This window comes from Neltuma alba, unplaced genomic scaffold, assembly GCF_004799145.2.
Source record: "Neltuma alba isolate B1F8T4 unplaced genomic scaffold, ASM479914v2 tig00003660_pilon, whole genome shotgun sequence".
Taxonomy (NCBI): Eukaryota; Viridiplantae; Streptophyta; class Magnoliopsida; order Fabales; family Fabaceae; genus Neltuma; species Neltuma alba.
In genome coordinates this window covers 44,224-68,147 of record NW_021633373.1, presented here as the reverse complement: position 1 = coordinate 68,147, position 23,924 = coordinate 44,224, and the positions used below count along the sequence as shown (strand labels likewise).

The 23,924-nt window shown below is 35.9% G+C and overlaps 3 protein-coding genes and 1 pseudogene across 4 annotated transcripts; 2 read left to right on the top strand and 2 right to left on the bottom strand.

The window, feature by feature from the left end:
• Positions 1–508: 508 nt before the first annotated feature.
• LOC114742129 (isoeugenol synthase 1-like) lies at positions 509–1,943 on the bottom strand (annotated as a pseudogene).
• Positions 1,944–2,663: 720 nt separating this feature from the next.
• Positions 2,664–9,001, bottom strand: LOC114742132 (MACPF domain-containing protein At4g24290). 2 transcript variants are annotated; one of them, XM_028930394.1, is made up of 7 exons: positions 8,347–9,001; positions 7,842–8,080; positions 7,047–7,248; positions 6,257–6,316; positions 5,326–5,518; positions 4,382–4,548; positions 2,664–3,546 (listed from the first exon to the last, which is right to left on the bottom strand). In XM_028930394.1, the coding sequence occupies exons 1-7, from the start codon at positions 8,608–8,610 to the stop codon at positions 2,863–2,865; spliced, it is 1,809 nt and encodes a 602-aa protein (XP_028786227.1). In that variant the 5' UTR covers positions 8,611–9,001; the 3' UTR covers positions 2,664–2,862. The 2 variants fall into 2 exon arrangements, with proteins under 2 accessions (XP_028786227.1, XP_028786228.1); XM_028930395.1 differs by having other exon boundaries at positions 7,842–8,100; positions 8,347–8,372.
• Positions 9,002–13,552: 4,551 nt separating this feature from the next.
• Positions 13,553–17,330, top strand: LOC114742134 (MACPF domain-containing protein At4g24290). The gene is made up of 6 exons (XM_028930396.1): positions 13,553–13,876; positions 13,963–14,201; positions 14,481–14,682; positions 14,966–15,149; positions 15,284–15,450; positions 16,459–17,330. The coding sequence occupies exons 1-6, from the start codon at positions 13,625–13,627 to the stop codon at positions 17,125–17,127; spliced, it is 1,713 nt and encodes a 570-aa protein (XP_028786229.1). The 5' UTR covers positions 13,553–13,624; the 3' UTR covers positions 17,128–17,330.
• A 190-nt stretch (positions 17,331–17,520) lies between these two features.
• On the top strand, positions 17,521–23,732 carry LOC114742135 (MACPF domain-containing protein At4g24290-like). Its single transcript, XM_028930397.1, has 7 exons — positions 17,521–17,760; positions 18,093–19,086; positions 19,197–19,441; positions 20,151–20,352; positions 21,262–21,448; positions 21,552–21,718; positions 22,992–23,732. The coding sequence occupies exons 2-7, from the start codon at positions 18,835–18,837 to the stop codon at positions 23,643–23,645; spliced, it is 1,707 nt and encodes a 568-aa protein (XP_028786230.1). The 5' UTR covers positions 17,521–17,760; positions 18,093–18,834; the 3' UTR covers positions 23,646–23,732.
• The last annotated feature ends 192 nt before the right edge of the window (positions 23,733–23,924 follow it).

Sequence of the window (23,924 nt, the reverse complement as noted above, 5' to 3'; positions counted from 1 at the left end):
CCTAAGGGAACAACTGCCATTAAGGTTGCCAAAAGCATGCCCGCCGTCTTCTCGTTGGAATTTTTTTTGTTGTTGTAAAATTTCAAAATTTTTCTCTATAGAATTCATTAGTTAAAGAACTTTATTCAATTAGTTAGAAAATTATACAGTTTTTTGAATACTATTAAATAGAAAAAAAATAAAATTTCCTTCAGTTCTGAGTAAAGTTAGCTAAGAGGGTTGTTTTGGTTTTGAATGTAAGATTTCGATTTATTTCAGCTTCTAAATTTATAATTGTTCATAAACTATTCTTATTATTGCACATATTAAGGAGATAATTCTATCGATAGGTAGTTTTTATACAAATGATTTAAAAAGTATTTTAAAAAAATCAACATATTTTTTAAAATAATTGATTTAACTAATTTTATTAATTTTCAAAATCAGGCATCCAATCCCACAGGAGCCAGAACTAAGAAACAGAGTTCTCATAATGGGGATCACAAGAAGAATCATTAATATATCGTACTTCCACACTGATTGACCCCGTTTTCAAGTATATGTTGCCGTTTAAAGGTACAATTTGTCCTGTTTTCCCACAAAGTTATCAACTCCAACTGAGACATATGTTCACTTCAGGTCTAATGGTAACCACACGGTTTTCTGCTCTTTCATCTGTCGCAGCTTTCACAGTGCAAAATGCCACATCTTCCTCATAATTTAAATACCTCAAGTTTCGTGATTAGTTTGGTGTATATCTGCATGATATATATATATATATATATAATATATATATATACTACCTTGGGTCCTTAATATAAGACCCCGTTTGACTTTTTGTTTGGTCCTAATTATAAGATCCCAATTCATTTTGTCTCTCATATTTATGCATTTTTTTTCCAAAATAGTCCTTCTAATAATGATAATTCTAGCCAATACACTTAATTAGCAAGGATATTTTAGGAATGACAATACTTATTTATTACAAATAACTAACTTAGCTTACTTCCTTAATCTCCTCAATTAGTCAACTAGGTCTTATAATTAGGACCGGAGGTAGTATTGTGAATGGTTAATTCTTGATTATACAAACGTACCCTTGGTTTCACCAGTACCATAGACAAGAATGTGTTGTTGGTGTGAGGTCATGTGGCTAAAGCAGATAATTGATGGAGTAGGCTGCAAATGAGTTAGCGGAGATGTAAGTGTAGGGGATTCCTGCTTCTTCTGTTGCCCTTCTCATCTTCCTCTTGTTTTCAAGAGCATCCTCGAATGGTCGAAGCCCCTGCAGTCTGTCCACTTCGTTTCCATATTCTGAGGGAACAAATCCCTGTCATAAAACAACATGATAACTATATTCTCAATACTCGTACGTTGTTGTCAGATACGTATGGTAAATATCATGTGCATAAGAAACCTTGATATTGCCAGCTTGCTTGATGGCCTTGATTAGCTTGAGTTGCTCCAGATGCTGAGGAACAGCCACTGTGGAAATGACAACATCAACCTGTTGAAGACAAGAGACTAGCTTGTCCTGCTCATCTAACTCCCCCTATATATGCATGACAATGAATGAATTTTACAGATTAATACATATATATACATATATATCACATGAACATGCAACGTAAGAGAAGACTAAAGAGAAAGATAATTACTTGGAAGACGGTGACGCCTAGAGATTGAAGATGATGGAGTTTGAAAAGCTGAGAGGAAGTGTGGATGGGACGAATATAAGCAAAAGTAGGATGAACCAAGGAAAGGCTTGCCCTCACCATGTAATCCCCAAGATAACCTGTGCTCCGACTATCATCATTTTGCTCTTCTCAATATTCTCCATGCCTCCCTCTCTAAGCTCCGAAACCTTGAGCTATCAAGTACGCGATAAAACGTGCGTGGTTCTTTGATGAGAAATGTTGTTGAAATGTTTTAAAACATCTTTAACGTGGACCCTCAAAGCCCATTGTCATTGGTTTTCGTGGTTATTATCAGATCTGCAGCTATCAGATAGTTAACCTACGTAATAGTAGATTCCAATCAACGTCGGCCATTGGTCATAGAAGATTTTAAGGATAGGGTAAGGGGAATCAGAAAAAGAAATAAGAAGCCCTCAAAATTCACCGGATGATTTTGAAAATCAATTTTAAGATTTAGAAATGTTTTGTTTTAATTATTGTAAGCTTTCAGACGGCTTCATCATGTCCTTTTCAGGTGTCTCTTCCCGTTTGAAGGCCTGCCTTGTCCTGTTTTGTCAAATTTCGTGATTACTTGGGCATCTGCATGATATATATGAATGGTTCTTGATTATACAAACCTACCCTTGGCTTCATCACTGCCATAAACAAGAATTTGTTGGCGTTTGAGGTCAAGTAGGTGAAGCAATAATTGCGGAAGTAGGCTGCAAATGAGTTAGGTGAGACATAAGTGTATGGCCATGCTCAGGCTGTGGGGTCCAGACCCTGCAGGAAGGTGTCACAAAGGTGTGGGCATTATTGTAGGTATAGATTTAGAATTTAGTGCATATTTAAGATAAGTTTTATCTTTTAACAAGCTCTTATGATGTTACATTCACCTAATACTCTGTTTATCCCACCATTAAGCGACTATTACCCTCATAGATTGACCCAAAGCGTGTAATTTACGTTGACTAACTGACCAGATCTATGTTCTGTACTAAATGAACAGAATCAAAAATATGAGCAGGCCATAATTACATTAAGGAACCCCACAAAAATCTTCATCTGAAGTTTACAAATAATGGCAACGAGAAATATCAAGCAATAACCTATAATGAACACATAAAAATTTGAAAATGTACAATGGAATAGAATCAGACACTTGTACTATATACAAAAGCTATCTGCGTCTCACAGTGTAAAATTCTCAATAGCTTCCACCCTCTTCATCGGGTGGAATAACAGTTAAAAGAGAGTACTTCACTTTCAGTGATATTTTACCATTCTCCACTAACAGCCTTGCCCCAGACACAACCCAATAGCCTGGTGAGTCCTGTGGTCCTCTAGTTATCTCTGTAGTATCAACAAACTTCAACAGCTTTGGTGCTTGAGTAGGCACAGGAGGTCCATTAGGGTATAAAGCAGAGTTTATGTGCACATCGGCAGGGCTAGGTGGCGGTTTCTGTGCGGATGAGAAGCGAGTGCTGATCAGGGTTGAGATCATTCCGGATTTGTGAGTCAAGCCGGGTGAACCGTCCCAGTCAGCAGCTCTGACACTGGTTGCGCCGATGACTTTGGCAAACTTAAGTCTGAGATATAGAACTTTCTTCAGGCCATGGTCTCTGACTTCAAAGCATGCACCGGTAACTATGGAGGTATCCTCATATGGTTCAACTGGGGCTGTGCACACATGGGAGAAACTCTTCCATTGAACCTTCTCAAAGTACTTGCGTTCCAACGTGGCGTTCAAGACATTCCCATTCTTATCATTTTCAAGCAGGAATGTCTGAGGCTGTGATGAAAGATGCTGCAAATGGATTGCCAGGCGATTGCTTTTTTTCCCTTCTAAATATAATCGAAGGCCCGTGACAGGTTTCTCGCCCACATCAACCTTTTCAAGTAATTCATCCAAAGTCAGTCTAAATCACAACATTTTTCAACATATTAAACAAGAAATCTGAGAGAATGCACAAATCAGAATGGTTTTTTCTTCTCTCTCTCTCTCTCTCTCTCTCTCTCTTAAATCACAAAGATCTCTAAAACTTGATGATATCAATGAAGTCAACAACAAGAGGCCAATCCTTTTGAATCTAAACAGTTGAGTCATGATATGGTGGCATTAATTGTCATTCATTCAATCCAACCCCACCCCACCAATCATTTCTGAAAATAGGAAGAAACATGTCCGATACCCAGAAATCTGACACAGACCAAGCATGAACTACTCGCTCTGGCCCCAGAAGGCAGCTCCATAATACTAAACGACCTAACACATCCCTCATCATTGTCTCACCAGACGACAAATTTACTCATGATACAATCAAGATGCATGATCGAGGTAGTTAAAGGTGAAAACACTGTTTTAAGCCGCTGGACCTCAAACACCATAAGCAGGAGATTCTAAAAAGGTGAATGTACAAGCGAGGCAAGATGCTAAAGTAACTGATGATCATAGTATGGCTGTGGTCCTCTTCTATGTCGATTATGCAGCATGATCCATCAAAATACGTTGAAAAACATGTGCTTATCAAAGATGCAAACTATCAAGGTCTTACTTTCTGACAGCTAAATGACACAGACATTATTAGCATAACTACCCACCAGTACCAAAGACGACATATACAAGTTAAAGAAAAAGTAACAAACTCAATTTTTTTTTAAAAAAAGAAACAAAACAAAACAAAGGAAAAGAGAAGAGAAGGTTCACATAAAACCGGGAGCATTACCGGCGTTGTGTTTACATGGAGCTTAGGACCCATGAAACTGAATTGCAAAGATGCCATAGTTTGTGGCTTTCTATCAGGACCAAGGGCAAGCTCTCCAAAAATTGGAGCCCATTGTCGTGGAAGCTGGAACTCCAAAAATTGATGCAGTTCTTCAATCGGGGGTTTATCTGTAGTGGGAAGTTCCAATGAATGATGGTTCGTTTTACCAGAAGGGAGGTTTAAATTTTTTTGATTCAACGGATTAAGAATCAGATATATATGTAATGAAATCGACTTCAAACAAGGTAATAAGCCTCCAATGACAATGAAAACATAGCTAGATCAGTAACTTCCCTATGATCATTCCTAATGATTTTTCACAAAGTTACATTAGCAAAAGTCTAAATATTAATTAATTTTAACCTCCAACAGCATTCCACCAGTCCCATACTACTCACGAGGTCAAAATTACACTTGACTCATTTTGTTATTGATCGAATAGTAGATAGTAGAATGACAAAAATCACTTTTTGCCTGAAAAGAATCACATATATTTTCACTGCAAATAATTTATCATGAACAGAACAATTACAGATTTCCAAGCATTCAGATCATAATCAAATGATCTGAGGATGCTTAACAAAATATATATTTATCTGAATGGTGGTAAATCTGAGGTTCTTCTCCATTTCAGAGATAGGTCACTGGTTCCAGTAATGTCACCAGATAGTATCAAGGTTATAAAATCCATCAAAACTTCCTTTCTCCCTTCACCATTGCAACACAAAACAACCATGATCTAAATACTCATCAGAACTCTAATTTGACAAAAGTTGATTTGATTATTTACATAATATTGATATCCAAAGGTTAAGCATTTCTAACCTACTGACATATATTAAAACCATTTGATATGCTTTAAAGCCAAAAGTAAATAAGCAAATTATTAAGAAAATTGTGCTTACAGCGGAGATAGAGGTTTATAGCATGAGTTAAAAATCCACTCCCATTAACTCCACTAAGTAAAGATGTGATTGGTATAAATGACATTGAGATCACATCAGGTTGCGATGGAACAGTTTGGCACCACTCAGCGTGGGTCAAATTTCTTTCTCTTCTCCCACCCTTCCTTCTGCCCATGAACTTAATATCCTGCACCTGTGGAAGGTTGACAAACAAAACCCAGGTCAGTAATAGGTATTTCTTCTAGCCATTTTCTGGCTAAACAAGCTAGTGAGAGCAAGCTACAGCAGAAGACATCAGCATGATGATCTCCTAGGATTGAATGATTAGTTCAATGATACAAGGAGGCAATTCAGTATTCGATCAGAGAACGTTAATAGCTTGATTATCAACAAAAAATAATGTGATGAATAAAATATTAACATAATAGTGGATAGATCATAAAATTTCTATAAACAATGAGAATTGGAGAAGAAAATATTTCAAAATCAAAGCTTAAGAGCTGAGCCTATTATCTATTAGCATGCCATAAAGCACATAAACAATAAAACAAAGATGGGTAAAGGAATCAATTAGAAGTTATGAAGCCAAAAACCAATTACAGTAGGAACAAACAAAGCTTAAGAGACAGGCGTATTATCTATCAGCAAGCCACAAAGCAGATAAAATAATTGAAAAGCTGAGTAAAGGAGTCAATTAGAAATTGTACGTAGCCAACCATCAATTATAGTGGAAACAAACAAAGCCTAAGAGACAAGTTGTCACCAAAAGAGAAAAAAAAGCCCAAGAGACAAGCATATTATCTATAAGCATTCAGCAAGACATGAAACAGATAAATAATTAGAAAGCTTAGTAAAGGAATCGGTTAGAAAAGTGTGGAGCCTAAAATCAATTACAGGAGGAACATATAGTGTTAAAAGCAGCTCTGTTTACCTCAAGAGAGTAATAGGAACTAGATGCAACTGTCACACCCAGCACATTCTCTTTCAAAAACTGCAGATGAAGACAGTGGCATAAGTTAAGCTATCTGCATTATCAATCAAGTCCTTTTCTTAAAAAGATATGCGTGAAAGCTGTCAAGTGCAGTGGCTTTACCACATACATGGCATCTACCCATCTATCTGATGTAAAGGTCTTCTAAAACAGTTCCCTAATTTCACTTGATTTGTTCTCCTCATCTTTCACATTATCATTTAGGGAAAAATGTGTTCCTTCACAGTTATTGCTCCTGATTTTCAAAGATTTTGGAGAAGGAAAATGAAATTAAACAATAAATCTGAAAATATTTCTATGTCAACTTTTAAGTTCTACCCCTCAATTTCCCTAGACTAGACTTTTGGATTTTTCACACAACTAATTTAACCTTTCGAATATTACTGAAGTGCTAGCATTCTTTTTGGGAGTGCAGAAAACTTTTTTCCTTATGGGATTGAGATCCAGGATTCCCTGATTTAGGACAAAATACAGAAGGTTAGGATGTAGTATTTCGCTACCAATATATTCTGACGTTTTTACAGGAAATTTACAATTCCATTAGCAAAGGATTCAAATATTCTCTTTCATTATTTACCAGAGATTAAAAGCATATACGGCCTACAACTTCCAAATCAACCTTGGGTTCATTGATACCATCTGACTCTGCCCTAATAGATTTTCAATTGAGAGCTCTCAAAATTCACTTGATGGGGACAGAAGAAAAATATATTTTAACCCAAAAGCTGACCTTTTCCTTCTGATTAAATTTTTCATCGTTTGTGTAATATCGTCCAGCACCATTTACAAAGAACTTGTCAGCCATCTCTTTCAATTTTTTCTGCACATCCGTGGGTTGGACAGAAGATGAGAATTGCTGCCTTGCATATATTATGTCAGTTCCCCCAATTTTCACCCCAACTATGACATGCGTTCCAAACTTCTCAATGAATCTGAAATTATAAGATAAAAGGATGGTTAGGGTTTTGCTGGTCAACAATTTCAAATGACTGGATTGACAGTAGTGATTGCCAAAGACATAAAAATGTAGTTGAATTGAATCAACCACAACAGGATGTGGGCTGATAACCAAGATGCAAGATGGAAAGAAATAACATTGAAAGGGCTCTACAAGAGATAGCATAATTCTGAAGGATATAATTAAGCTTGCAAACTTAGAATGTCTGACCCAACTTCGATTTGATACACAGAATTATTTACACGCGCACACACACAATAATAGAAAATAAAAGAAGTGATTTTGAGAAAGAAAGATATCTTTTTAATTTGCCAAAGTTAAAAAAAAGTAAGAATCCATAATATTGTGTAATGATCATTCAGATATAATATATGTTTCACATGAAAAATAGAAAAAGAATCTCTCACTGTTACAGCCCAAACAGTGCATCCCCACTTTATTAAGTTTTCAGGACACTTGTTGGACACATAGGTGATAGTACATTATAAATTAAGGAAAATTGTAGTGGCAAGCCAGCAAATTAAGCAGACTAGCAAGAAAGATTATCCTGCTGAACCCTCAAGGTACCTTGCCAACGCAGCCGGATCCCATGATGACGGGACAGCCTGTTTGACATGTTCACGAAGAACAACCTGGGTTTTCTCTAATGCAACGTTGTACAAGGTTATGGATACGCCATCAAAAGCAAGACTTTTTGTATTTGCAGCTTCTTTCTGCCAGGCCTCTGATAATTCAAATGCAGCGTTGAAATACCCCGATGGAATCTTACCAGATAGTGATAGCTCCTGATTGAACTGCTCAGACATCTAGAGCAGAATATGCAATGCTTTGTTAACCAAAAAAAGAAAAAGAAATGGAGAGGGAAAAATCTACTGTTAGAAAGCTTAAATCATTTTCAGTTCACGACACACAGAATCTACATGAAAAGAAAAGTTTGGACTCAATATTAAAACAACAAAGTTTGCTTTGAGTTAGAATTGAACCCATTTAGCTTTCTGTGATTTAGTAAATAAAAGTGAGAGGAAAAACAATTTAAAAAAACAAAAAACATGTTTTCAAATAGAGAAGGTACCTGCTGAAAAGTGAGGACATCGGAGCATAATCTCATACGCTCCCCTTTATCACATTTAATTGATTTGGGGACATTTGAGAATGAAACTCCGTTCGGGAGCTCAACGGTCCGAGCTGGGTACTTGTCTATAGCAATTAATATTGGGTCAGAAGAATTTATTTTGCAGGATCTGAGCTTGAGATCATTTGTGAGATCGTATCCCAGTCCAATAGATTTTATGGAAGCTTCAGCCAATCTCTTTGGGTCCAAGGCCTTCGCTGACATTTTTCCTTACCACGCTCTCATCACCTTTGATCAAACTCAAAGCAGAGACCAGAGCAGGCTTAGAAACCTAATCTTTCCTGAAAATGTTCCCAGAAAATCTACAAAACAAACACGAACAGTGATGGGTTTTCCGTGGAAATCGAGACTTGTTGAGAATCTACCAAACTAGAGAAGAAAGGGTCTACAACCAAAGGTGAACATTAAAGATGATTTAAATATCGTTTTCGCTTTTCGGTGCCCCCAAGGTACATGCAAGATGGCTGGTCAAACTAGTACAGGTCTGAACTTTGAGCAGAGATATTTCTATTGATTAGTTTATGTTTCACATTGGTAGGTGACGGCTTGTTTCCAGAGAAAGTCAGCCCTTGAGGGCTGCCTGGGGCATCTCCGCCTCATCATTGAGGTATTATACTAATCCTTGCACTCATACAGATATGCGAAATCGTTTTTGTCTTTAACGTATATAACTTGAGTTATTTCCGTATCTCTGACCGGGGAGGGAGGGGGGGGGGACAAAAGAGCAAATCATATTATAATCCTCTTTTTAATAAAATTCAAACATCCCATACGTTTATACATCAATATCAATTATGAATTGAAAAAATTAGAATTATTTCATAAGCCACTATTACTTATTTTTTTAATTCTGATTTTTAATTATATTTTCTTGAAAATTTATCCAGATTCTTCATTTTGATTAAATCAATTCTTTTAGACGTGATCCTTATAAATCAAGTTTATATATGAGAGCTGTTTGTCAGAAAGAATGTGATTAAGAAGTTTATAATTGGTTTTAATTAAAAATATGAGGGGCAGTTTTTTCACATAACTCTCAAAACAAAATTCATTTCACATATTTTGAACTTTTTAAAATTATTATTTCTTCAAAAAAAAAAAAAGCTCTATTTTTGAAGCAGCCTCGTGCTCCATTCTCCATACAATTGGAAATTGTCTTTCAAGCCTTCTCTTAGTAGCATTCAAGTCCTTCCCCATAATCACGAGGGGATTGGCAAATGGATAAACAGGTCGAAGTCTGAGGAACTGCCGTTTTTAAATAGATTAAGAAAATTAGTACTAATCATTTAACGAGACCACCATTTTATGAAATATATGACATATGCAACTATTACAATGATTATCTCAAAAAAAATAGATAAATATAAAAGACAAAGTGAATTGGAATTTTATATTTAGAATCAAATTAAACGTTAAACTAACTTTTATACTGAGGACTGGGGAAAGTATATTAAAGGGCATGCAATGCATTATTTTAGGTGTAGGATATAAATATTGATTGGGAAATCAAAAAGGGGCAATCGGGAGAGAAAAAAAATGAACTCAATTATATTTCAAGACTACAATATTTTAAAAATGACAAATAACTAAAAATTGTTAATAATAGGATGCAAAAAATAATTTTATTTTAAAAAGTTTGCACATTAATTATAATTTTTGCAAGTTGTTGGGTCTGGATCCTAGGTCCCCATCATCATCAAATATAGCTTTAATGAAATTTCCGAATATTCCCAGAACTCTTATCATCAATGTAGGACTCTCAATCGACTTAATATTAAATTTATGTCCGATCCATTCAAATCCAAATTGAATAGAAGTCCGTTTATCCTTCTTCGAAAGTAAAGTTAGTGGCATTAGCTTCTCCATCAATTTCTTAGTGGGTTTTTACCCAAAAAAAATAATTTCTTAGTGGGTTTTTTTTTCCCCCAATCATGCAGCATTATAAAGTAGAATTTTTTGCATGGGTAATATTTTTCGATTTTTAATATAAAAACTAGTTTGATATTTAATTTGGTCTTAAATATAAGACTCTAATATACTTTGTTTCTCATCACATTTTTTATTTTTTTCAAAATAGTTCTTATAGTAATTGCACATGTTAAAATTTTTATTAAATGGAGTTCTAACTAATAGATATGATTAGCAAAAACATTCTAGAGAAGATAACACTTATTTATTACAAATAACTAACTTAACAAACTTTCTTAATCTATTTAAATTAATCAACTATCTCCTATATTAAAAACTGGAGGTACATTTTTTTTCTTAATCTATTTAAATTAATCAACTACCTCTTATATTAAGGATTGGAGGTAGATTTTTTTTAATCTATTTAAATTAATCAACTACTTCTTTTATTACGAACCGGACATAGTACTACTTACTCATGTTCAACCGAAAGATCTTTAATTTCGTGTTTGTAGTTTGGTGTTTATATTAGGAGGGGTGGTTTCATTAAGAACATGGATTGGAGATTAAAGGGAAGTAGCAGGTGGCGTTTGGTTTTGCAGGTGTTTTGTTTGTAAGTGCTGTACCTGTAGTTGCATTATTATTATTATTTTTTTTAAAAAAAACCTGTTTAACTAATCCACGTGGTTACAAAAATTTTATCCTCATCTCCCACATTCTACCATTAGCTCTTAATCAATGTCAATTAAGATTGACTTGATTCTAATGCGCCGGCCCTTAAGAGGCCTAATTGTATGAGCGTTGGCCTAAAAAAAGGGGAAAAAAAACAAGAAGCTCTCTTTTATTTTAAATGAATTAGACTTTGTTAAAAAAAAAAAAAGACGCTTATTCCTAAGGTTGAAATTCAACGTTTTAAGCCTTCTATCAGATAACTATATTAATTAATTAATTAATTAATTAATAATAACAACATGCCACAAAAGATAATCTCACATCGAAATAGACAATTGGAAAAAATCTTTTTTAACAAAGAAATTAAATAGGAAAAAAAGAACTTACACATTATCTTGAGATCATGCATAAAGCATGTGCTTTTCCCTGCTCTTAATTCTCAAAAGGAATTTTCCAATACATTGAACATAAATGGGGTTGGGGGGGGGGGGGATGAATTCTGGCGGCTTGCTTCGTAGGTACTGCCGGATGAGTTGAGAAAATAGAAAGAAAGAAAGAAAGAAAGAAAAGAAAAGAAAAGAAAGCAGGAACAAAGATACGAACTTGGTGATTGGTTTGAATAATAATAAAAAAGAGAATAACGGAAATGAGATTTTTGATGAACGTGTCCGTGTCCCCTGGTTGGTTCTGGGCTCTGGCTCTCGCCGACCTGGTCTCATGCCGTATCCAACCTTCTTTCTGCCTTTTGGAATCAGTCAAATAATCTATCTTCCCCCACCCCACCTAAGGCCTGTCCATTGTTTTCACTTTTAATGCCTCTGTATGGACACCCGTATAACGGTTGACAGAGCACGATAACGTAGTACAGTATGTGTAGTTAATTCCACTTGCTGTTGTTATATGTGTGTCTGTGTGCATGTATAACATATGTTTGGTTGGTAATTCACTGGATATGGATGGGAAAGTCTTGTTTACTCTACTAAATTCATCTATTTTTTTATTTTCTAATTTTTCCTGGTTTTCTTTCATACAAGATGCAAAAAAAAAAAAATTCATGTTTTTTCTTGAAATATTTAATTAAAAACACCAAATAAATAATATGTGTGTTTTTTTTTTTAAGATTTTCAAATGAGATTTGAGAAATGACATAATTATATAGTTATAATAATTAATAAATTTTAAAAAAATGCGTCACCAGTCATTTTAAAACTCATAATCTTATACTACCTCTGGTCCTTATTATAAGATCCCGTTTGACTTTTTGTTTGGTCCTAATTATAAGACCCCAATCCATTTTGTCTCTCATATTTATACATTTTTTTCCAAGATAATCCTTCTAATAATGATAGTTCTAGTCAATATACTTAATTAACAAGGATATTTTAAGAATGACAACACTTATTTATTACAAATAACTAACTTAACTTACTTCCTTAATCTCCTCAAATAAGTCAACTGGGTCTTATAATTAGGACCGGAGGTAGTATTTCAAAAAAAAAAACTTAAGAAGTGTATAAAAAAGGTGGATTAAAAAAGGCATTAATAAAAGTGTTTTTGCCATCTGGACAATAAAATGTTGACTTATACAAGTTTTAGGGCTTGTCTGAAATAATTTATAAATAATTTTTTAATTATAATTTAAAAAACACGAGATAAATATATATAAAAAATTTTATAACTTATTTATAAATACTTATAACGGTGATTCCAAACGCGCCGTTTGTTATATGCACACATGACACACAATCACGCGCATCTTTGTAGGTCGAATGTGACCACGTGGGATGTCTTGTGGCCAATGGATCACGAGGCTGACTTCTGGGGTACTCTCCTAGTATGCTTTGCTGGATTTTTTTTTTTTGACCAGTAAATAGGATCAAAATATTCAAAATTATTGTCCGAAACTCTTCAAACTAAAAAATGTCATTATTAATTCATAAAGTGGTTTGGCGAGTTTTAGACTAATGAAACCATGCCATATCCATGCCATATTGATATTGCCAGGGGAGAAATATAGGGCTTGTTTGTTTTTGTTCTTTGTTTTCTTATTTTTAAAATAATTTTATAAAATTATTTTTAAGAACAAGTTTTGGAAACAAAAAATAAAAAACTTTGTTTGGAAAATAACTTTTAAAAAAATCATATTTGAAAAAAATATAAATAATTACACTTTAACAAGTAATAATTATTATCAGTAGTAATAAGTAGTAGGTAGTAAAGGAGAAGAGACAAAAATTTCTCAAATGTTTCTCCAAAAAAAAAATTAAAAAAACACAAAATCAGAAATCAGAAATCATATAAAAGTTATTTTGGATTTTTCGTTTTTCAGTTTTTAAAAACATATTTTTTTTTATTTTTCAAAATAAAAAGATCAAACGTTCTGAGAAAATTGCACTCTTTCTTGTCCTCTCGAAGGGAAAAAAAGGAGGAAAAAAGGAAATTTGATCTGCTTCTTAGCTGCTTCCTCTTCACAGAAGTAGACCCCAAAGTAAACGTCATCCCTTGGAAGTTGGAGCAACTTTAACTATTGCTCCTTAGTGTTGATCCGTGAAACTCAAAATGAATGTTTCAGAACTGAATGTAATGGTTTCTTCTGTTTCTCAAATCTTTCTTCATTGATAAACCTTCAAATTCAGCAATGGCATCGAGAGATTCACGCCTACGAGCAGCCCAGAAAGCCATTGGCTCAATTGGCCTGGGATTTGACATAACCCACGACATATCTTTCAACAACTGCAAGGGGGGTCCGAGTTTGATCGTTATCATTGAAGAACAGAGCCGTAATCTGGAGATTCCAGGTGGGGTTTCAATTCCAAACGTCCCCATCTCCATCAAATGTGTCAGAGGTGAATCTCTAAAAATCCATTCTGATGTTCTTTCCTTACAGCAGGTATGTTAGTTATGGTTGCAGAAATTCATGTTTAGCATGTCAAACGTCTGTGTCTTTGAGGATCAAATTCCTGCATTCTGTTTCAGATGTTGGAGCACTTCAACGAAGAAATGTGCTTAGGAGGTAGAACTGCGTCTGGGAATTTCTGTGCTTCATTTGGGATATCTGATCGCTGTATAAAAGAATTGGATAGCATAAAATCTCTTGCTTATGATGGATGGTTCATCAAACGCTATACTATTGAACTTGAAAAACATCAAGGAGAACTTAAGGATCATGTCAAAGAAGCTGTTCCATCATCATGGGACCCTGAGGCTTTGGCAAGGTGAGAATCTGTGAAATCACCATCCAACAATGCTAGTTAATGGAACAAATTTACTACCTTTTATGATGTTAAAAGCTTCCTTTTTCTTCTCAATTTCATTTAGAAACTTTGATGGAAAGCACTTGCTACATTCAATGCTATCTTTTTTCACCCAAATACTTGTGATAAGATGTATTTGAGCTGAGGAAAGTGTGTGTGGGAACATGATTTATTTGAAGACTATGGAAATTATTAAGAGGCTTCACAATGATAACGTTGATTTCTATTAAATCATGCAAGGTTTATAGAGGAGTTTGGAACTCATGTTGTAGTTGGGGTGAGCATGGGAGGAAAGGATGTGTTATATTTGAGGCAATCACATTCATCAAACCTCCAACCCACTGATCTCCAAAAACTTTTGAAGGATAAAGCTGACATGAGGTTTATGGGCTCTGCAGAAAATAGTAGTTTGACTTCAGAAGACACAAGTTACAATGGAGAGGTATTTTACACCTATATTTTATTCACCATTTGTTCAGTTACTTTAAATTTGTTCAATATCCTGCTCGTGTACGCATTTGTTTCATCCAACAACAAGTCAACAACAGGCTTTATCTCACTAGGTGAGGTCAGCTGCACGGATTACATCACGCTATTGTGCTCTATAAACAACCAAATCACATCGCGTCATTTGTTCATCCAGCATACAAATTTTCTTCTGGACCTTTTTCCAATACCTTAATTTCCTGACAAGAACGCATGATGAATTTTTCATGTGTTCGCAGAACGTGGTTGTAATAAGCAGTAGGAGGGGTGGAAGCACTGAGACGCTGCATCATAAGGAATGGTTTGATACTGTTGACTTGGAACCTGATGTCATCTCCATGTTTCTTGTTCCATTGACATCCCTCTTGAGAAGCATTCGTGGAAGTGGATTTGTGTGCCATGCCCTAAATTTATATCTTCAATGTAAGCAGTGGACTTGTTTGGTTTATTTTGCACATCACTTGAAAAACCTGTGAATTTCAAGAAAGCATACGCAATAAACTCCTTCTGAAATTGGATAAACTGAATCTGAATTAAACTGATTGCTCCTGAAACAGGTAAACCTCCAATCGAAGACCTGCATCAGTTTTTTGAGTTTCAGCTTCCAAGACACTGGGCTCCCGTTCTCAATGAAATACGGCTTGGTGCTCGTTGGAAGCAACAAGTCAACACCTGGCTAACATTTGGTTTCTTTGGTCCTAAGCTTTACATAGACACAATTCCAGTAAGCTCTTTATCTGTTTTTGTGAATAATGAAGATTTCCCATGCTTCCTAGAAGCTAGAGAGTAATGAAGAGACATAACTTTGTCTCCCCGTTAAATTTATGATAAACTTGATATAGACCTAATGACCACATGACAAGACACAGTCTTTGCTAGACGAATAATAATAAACATGATGAAATATGGTCTGTATTAAAAGTTGAAATAAATCTTAATTATAATCATCAATAATGGTACATTCATTAGTAGTTGGCCAAAGTCATGTATCCATATTAATTATCAAGATACACATTATCTTAAGATGTACTACCTCCAGTCCTAAATATAAGACCTCATTTAAACTACAAATGGGGTTTTATAATTAGAAATGGAGGTAGTATTTTATGATTATGCATGTGACTGTTGTTCCACTTAATGACTTGAATTATTGGTTTCTTGAATGCTAGAAAAGAGTTAACGCTCTTTGATGGGCTGAATCATGAAAGGCTAAGGAGCTATCTTATTCTCTAAGACCTCGTGTATTCGTCATAACAATCAAAATCTACTATGGCTAATTTTACTCAAGGTCTATCATTTATTTATTCCTTATTTGAGCATTTGTCTTGATTACCTTGTTTGAGCATTACGGCTTATAGGCTATTGTGATCATAGCCAAAGATCCAAACATACAAGTTTCTCATACCTGTTTCCCATCTTTTCGTTGCCAATATTGTAAAGACATCACTAGTTGATCAGCGCACTTGTTGAAACTGTATGAGCTGAAACGAATCATCCGTTTCCTTTATTAGAACAATTGCTCTTCCTTTGTGTCGTTTATATGGTTTGATGTTAGATTTATTAGAACATCTGATGCAATGACTAATATAAGACCCATCCTAGTAATAAATGGCAAGGAGCTAGTAATAGGCTTGAAAAAATTAAACTGTTATCAAGAATCCTTGATGTAAATGGCAAGCTAGTAATACTGCTGATAAATGTCTGTGACATGTTCATTTTGGTTCAATGGCAGGTTGATGTGGGTAACAGACCCGTAATAGGCTTGAGATTACAGTTAGAAGGGAGAAGAAGCAACCGCTTAGCAATTCACTTGCAGCATCTGGCTTCTCTACCAAAGTCCTTCCCACTTTCAGACAATGAAAATGCTTATTTGTCATGTAACTCTTATAATTGTACATCCCATCAGAAGGTTCGCTGGAATAGCCTTGCATTTGTCTGCACTGCACCAGTAGAGTCAGATGATGCTCTCTCCATAGTCACTGGAGCTCAGTTACAAGTTGAGAACAAATGCCTCTTTCTACGCCTGCGCTTCTCCAAAGTACTCGGATCTGCTTTGCAGAATAAACCAGAATGGGAGTCGAATGTCGATAACTTGGACCACAAGCCATTAGGATTATGTGGACTATTAATCACTAATGAGAAACAAAAGGGTCATCCAAAGCCAGGAGATGTGACTATTGGGTCAACCACGTACACAGCAGCACGGCCACTGCCTGTGCACACGCCGAAGCTTCTGAAATTTGTTGACACGACGGAGATGGTGAGAGGACCAAAAGATTCACCGGGGTATTGGGTTGTGTCTGGAGCAAGGCTTGCTGTGCAGTATGGGAAAATATGTCTGATGGTTAAGTATTCACTCTTGAACCTTGTTATGCAGAGTAGTGAAAATGAAGCCTTATAGTGTTGCTTCAGTGAAAGTGATGCCAACACATATTGGTACTGCGATGGATGGTTTAGACTTTAGAGACATGTAGAGTTGTGGCTTGATTTTCAATTTAGTCAGAGTCCTAACCAAGAATATGCTTTTAACATGTATACAAATGGTGGTTTTCATGTCAAAGTATTCATAACGTTCTTTCTCAAGTACAAAGAAAATTTGATGTATACGTCAGTAATCACTTCTTGTTGTGGCTCTGGACGATATTTTATTTGCATTTTGTTCTCCAAAGTCACATAATATTTCTATACAAGTTTGAAATGGTTTGCTTATCAGTTACTTGAGGAAAAAAGAAGCATCGTCATCGTCTTCCAGGTCATGTTTGGTTACAGGACTGCCAAGGAAATGCGTCTTTTTTTCTTTTCGGTACAAGAAATCAGTCTCTCTCTCGGACTTCGGTGCCGTCCTAACTCCTAATTCCTAAATAAATTTATCGAAATTCGTTCTTCCCAAAAATTGAAGGGACATCCATTCCTAGGATTATTCAATCCACCATGCTTCCAATCCCACCAACTGGCTCCGATGTGCTCTGCCTTCGACCTTCCTCGCCTTTTGTTAATCCAAATCCGTTGAGCTCACTTCGTCGAGCTCGCAGTGGTAAGCCATCTCTTTGTTCTATCGAACTAGCTTCCTTTGTTGTAAATCTGAGGAAGACGGAAAATTAAGGGCAGAACTAAAGGCCAGGCATAGGGAGAGAAAAACTGGCGGTTCCTTCAGTGTACATTTGAAATCGGATTTTGATTTTGATTCTGCGAGTTTGGTCGCAAGAACCCCAAGTTTTTGTCGCCAATGAGGAAAGAGGGAAGAATTAAGAAGTGGAGGAAAATTTTTTGATCAAAAGCATTTCAATCTTGTAACAAGGCTTGCTTCGTCGCGGGGGAAAACAATATCTGATGGTTAAGTATTCACTTTTGAACCTTGTTGTGCAGAGCGAAACCGAAGCTTCATAGAGTTGCGTCAGAGAAACAGACGTCGAACTTGCGGCTGCGATGGATGGTTGGAGGGAGATAATCGAATATGGCAAATGCTCTATCTGATTTGGCATGGAGTTGTACGAAGCAGGAAGGGACGAAGAAGTGGCTGAGAGGCAAACTGCTCCCGCCACAGAAGAAAATATCTGGCGAAGGAGGTCATCAGATTCAGACTACTGGAATTCTGGGACCCGTAGAAGACAAGAAGGTTATGTAATTCAGAAAGTGTCCCTCCATTTATTCTGGGGTTCTTTGTCCTAGTGGAAGGGCAAAAATGGTTTTCAAGCTGATTTTATACACACACAATGGCAATTCAAATTCATCGCAGACATATTCTGAGGAAATCAATGGATTAACGCGCCAGCAGAGGACGACTCCCTGTTGAAAAAATAATACTCATGTAATCTAAAAAATAAGCCTCATTTTATAATATAAATTATATTACAAACAAAATCTAAAATTTGCAAAATTCTTCACAATCCATTCCCTCTCATTTGTATCTCCATCAGCCCAAAAACCTCTCTAAAGTCCTTTGAAAAAGGAGTGGAAATGCCTGGTTTTGCTTCTTAGTTAATTCTTAGCAGCTTCAGACAACAAAAAAAGAAGCTTCTGAGCAGCTTCTTAACGCCCCGCCAACAATAAACAACGGTTTCTTCTTTTTATTAAACATGCCTTCTCTGGTAATCCTTCTGATCCAGCGATGGCTTCAAGTGATTCACGTGTTCAAGCAGCCCAGCAAGCTATTAAGTCAATCGGCCTTGGATTTGACCTTACCAAAGACATATCTTTCAACAACTGCAAGTTGGGTTCCAGTTTGATAGTGATCAATGAAGAACAGAGCCATAATCTGGAGATTCCGTGTGGGGTTTCAATTCCAAACGTCCCTATCTCTATCAAGTGTGTTAGAGGTGAATGTCTAAGAATCCAGTCCGATGTTCTCTCCCCGCGGCAGGTATGTTGGTTTACATAGTTGCAGAAATTCACGTTTAGCAAGTCAAACATGTCTGTCTTTAAGGGACAAAAGTCCTCTTTTCATTTTTTTGACCTGGTATTCTGTTTTAGATGAAGGAGCACTTCAACCAGGAATTGAGCCTGGGAGGCACTGCTCCGGTGCCTGGGAATTTCCTTGCCTCGTTTGGGCTATCTGATCGCTGGATTGAGGATTATGGCGGCATTAAATCTCTTGCTTATGATGGGTGGTTCCTCAAAAGCTATACTATTGAACTAGATAATAAAAATCGAGCAGAACTTGAGGATCGTGTCAAAGAAGCTGTTCCATCAACATGGGACCCTGATGCTTTGGCTAGGTGAGACTTTCTGGCTCTGTTCAATACATTCCCTATAGCTAGTTCTATGATTTGGTTCCAGAGGAACAAAGTAACTTTTGTGCAGGTTGAATTTTTCTCTTCATTTACTTAAAACTTCGTGCTCATAAATATTATCCACTTTCACCGTCATACTCTCCCGGTTTAAAACATAAACATCAAATAACTAACTTATGCAATTCAAAACATTCATTAAAATTGGTTATAGACAACAAATACATAAAAATTACAACTTATTTTCTTAAAACATCATCATTTATATAGAGAGGGTGAGTGGAAGAGAGAATGAGTAAAAAATGAGCAGAGAGAGTACGAGTGAAAAAAATAAGTGAAAAAAACATATAACAAATTAAGGATAAAATTTTTTGAAAAAGCATTAAATAATCAAAAAAATTCAAACTGTAGAGCTTCTTCAAAGTTTTGATGCTTATATTTTAAGCTGGAAGGAAAACCCTCAATTACATCTAAAAGCAACTTGTAAACCTTATTATGACCGTATCTTATTGGTTGTCCTTGGATTCCATTAGCAAGAAGTGTATCCACAGCTTCTTGTACTAATTTCTCTTAGCACATTACTAATTTTCCTGGTGTGAAAAGATTTATGTTTATATGGAACACGATTTCGTTGAAAATTGTGGCGACTCTTGAACAGTTCACAATGATAACACTAATTTCTATGCAATCATGCTAGGTTCATAGAGGAGTTTGGAACTCATGTTGTAGTTGGGGTGAGTATGGGAGGAAAGGATGTGTTATATTTGAGGCAATCATATTCATCGAACCTCCAACCTCCTGAGCTCCAAAAGCTTTTGAAGGATAAAGCTGACATGAGGTTTATGGATTCTGCAGAAAATAGCTACCTGACTTCTGAAGATATACGTTACAATGAAGAGGTATTGCGCACATACTCCCCCTCATCCTTATTACGGTGGATTCTTAACTAATTCTCAATGTATCAAGAAATGATAGTTAAAACATTAAATTTGTCATAAATTAATTTTTTTTTTCTAAGTTTATTTCCAGCTTAAATGATGTAGATAGATAAACACAGAGTTCAATGAGCTTATTAACACTAAACCTTAATTAATAACATGGGTAAAATTGGAAAGTAGCAATTAATAACTCGTTGATAACTTATACTACCTTCCATCTTTACATAAGAACTAAATATCTAATTTGTAAATATTGAAAAAATTAGTTAAATTAGTTATTTTTAATAAATGGATGACATCTTCCTTCAAATACCTTTATTAATCATGTGCATTTAAACTGACTATTAATAGACACTTTAACATATGCAATTATCATAAAGATTATTTGGGAGGCAAAATGGACAAATATTGGAGACAAAGTGAATTTAGAACTAAATTGAATCTCCAACTAGCTCTTATATTAAGAGCAGGAGATAGTATTTAGGACAAGAAAATTTCTTCTAGGAAAAATGCCTTGCACAATAAGGATACAAGGGAGTATTCTTTTACCTTGTCCTGGCGCAACTTGGAGGTTGGGTTGGCGACTTTTAAATTTGTTATTCAGCTAGCTGAATACAAATTTGTTCATCCAGTAAATAATTTTTCTTCTTGGTCTTTCTGTAGTATCATAATTTCCATGTAGTAACCAAAATATTTGGACCGATGATTGATATTTGGTGATTCATCATAATTCACAAGTCACAAAGCAAAAAACAAATCGATGGCTAAATCGAAAGCAGGTCTAAATCGTATAATTCACAATTCGATCCTTATACTTTGTAATGTGTAGTGCCTATCATGAATTGAGCAGCACAACTTGATAATTGGCAGGATGTGATTATTAGAAGCTATAGGAAGGGTGGAAGCACTGAAAAACTGAATCATAAGGAATGGCTTCGTACTGTGGATTCAGGGCCCGATGTCATCTCCATGTTGCTTATTCCATTGATTTACCTCGTGCCATCCAGTGTTAGATCAATTGGATTTCTGAGCCATGCCATGAATCTATATCTTCGATGTGAGCAATGAACTCGTTTGCTTTAATTTGGATTTCTTCAAGATGATATGTAACAATTAACAACCTGCCTCTGAAATTGAGCTGCTGATTACTCCTGAAACAGATCAACCTCCAATCAAAGGGCTTTCTCAGTTTTTAGGGTTTCAACTTCCAAAAGCCTGGGCTCCTTTGATAGCCGACATGGGTCTTGGATCTAATGGGAAGCACCAACTCAACACCTGGCTAAGCTTCAGTTTCTTTGGTCATAAGCTTTACATAGACACATTTCCAGTAAGTTCTCCATCCATTTCTCCTGAATCTGAATTGTTTTCCCATGCTTTGTACAAACTATAGAATACTGAGACTAAGACGATGAAGTGACGTACTTTTGTTTCCTGTTTTCCATCCTTTTGCCATCACCCATCAATATTGTAAAGAAGGAATCAGTAAATTGATTTGCTTCTTGTTGAGGAAGCGTGGTTTGGAATTTTTCATTTTTCTCTCTTTTAAGAGTTGAGCCATACAGTAACAGCTAGTGGGAGCCCGACTTTTGTACACTTGCATGGCGCTACTAATAAACTGCAGTTCCCGTGCTTCCCTTATCTCTGATTCTTCCCCCGCGTTTTTTAGAGTGAATTTTGTATTAATTTCATTATATTATCTAGTATACCCTCTCACATGAAACTATCCTAATAATGAGAACTTCGATGTCATGTCAACCGAAAAAATTAATCTATTACTAATGCTTGTTTGAGTATTAATGAATTAGATTTGTTTAAATAACATCTCAAGCTCCATCCTCTTTTTTTTTTTTTTTGTGATAAGCTCGTCTTTGTGGATAGAGAAAATAACCTTTAGAAAGTGTTGTCCCTTCGATGAGTTAACTTGGTTTGACTTAGATTAGTTGGGACACATGTAACTTCTGAAAACTGGGAGACCTCATGTCAATGGTAACAACAATAGAGAAAATAAGTCAAGATTTCAAGCTTAATCTTTGTGCGTAGAGAAGTGTTGAGAAAGTTTTGTTCCCTTAATGAGTCCATTTAGGGCCAGTTTGTTGAAATTTTCTTTTAAAGTGATTTTAGTTGGGAAGAGTTGTGGGGAACTGAGATAAATAATAAAGTTTGAGTAGGATTAGCTTGTCAAAGTAAGCTAAAGATAGACTATTTTTAGCACCTCCCCATATCCAATTCCCCCTTTCACCCCTAACCAAAATCACTTTTTTGGGGGAAAAAAATGCTAAACTAAATGACCCTTAGATTAGTTGGATTTGATGGAACTTTTGAAAAATGACAGACCTCAAACTAAATAAATAAATAAAAGTCAACAAGAATTAGTCTAATTGATACAGAGCCAGTTTATAACTAACAAAATTGTGAGTTCGAATCTCACTATCAATGTGATAACTTTATTGGTGAGCGATCTTTAAATATGTTTTGAGCCTAAAAGCATACCCTGGCCCTAGACCCCCATGAGTCCCTAGGACCTAACTCACTTAAATTTTTTTGAAACAATAAATAAATAAAGCACCAAATATGACATGTCCTTTTCCCTTCAATGGCAGGTCGATGTGGGTAACAGACCCGTAGTAGGACTAAGGCTACAGTTGGAAGGCAGAAGAAGCAACCGCTTGGCAATTCACTTGCAGCATCTGGCTTCTCTACCAAAGTCCTTCCCACTTTCAGACAATGAAAATGCTTATTTGTCATGTAACTCTTATAACTGCACATTCCATCAAAAAGTTTGGTGGAATAGCCTTGCATGTGTCTGCACTGCACCTGTAGAGTCAAATGATCCTCTCTCCATAGTCACTGGGGCTCAGTTACAAGTTGAGAACAAGTGCCTCTTTCTACGCCTGCGCTTCTCCAAAATACTCGGATCTACTTTGCAGAGTGAACCAGAATGGGAGCCCAATCTCAGTAAGTTGAGCCACAAGTCATTAGGATTCTGTGGATTATTATTCACTAGAGAGAAACGAAAGGGTCATCCAAAGCCAGGCGATGTGACTGTTTCGTCTGCCCTGTATCCAACAGGGCCCCCAATGCCGGTGTACCCACCGAAGCATCTGAGGTTTGTTGACACGACGGAGAGGGTGAGAGGACCAGAAAATTCACCGGGGTATTGGGTTGTGTCTGGAGCCAGGCTTGCGGTGCACTATGGGAAGATATATCTGATGGTCAAGTATTCCCTCTTGAGCCTTGTTGGGCAGAGTAATTAATCTGAAGCATTTTGTAAATTGATGTCAAAAACATGTTGGAAGGAGATGATCATTTGCCGTGGCAAATGCTATTTTAGACATAGCATTTGTAAATTTAAACATGTTGGAAGGAGATGATCATTTGCCGTGGCAAATGCTATTTTAGACATAGCATTTGTAAATTTATGAAGAACTTGCAGAACTCTAGAGTTGAATTGTAAATTATGATTGGTTTTTTATATTGGTAAGAAATAACATCAGTCTCAATATTTATTTTGCAATATTTTTTTATAGAGTGCT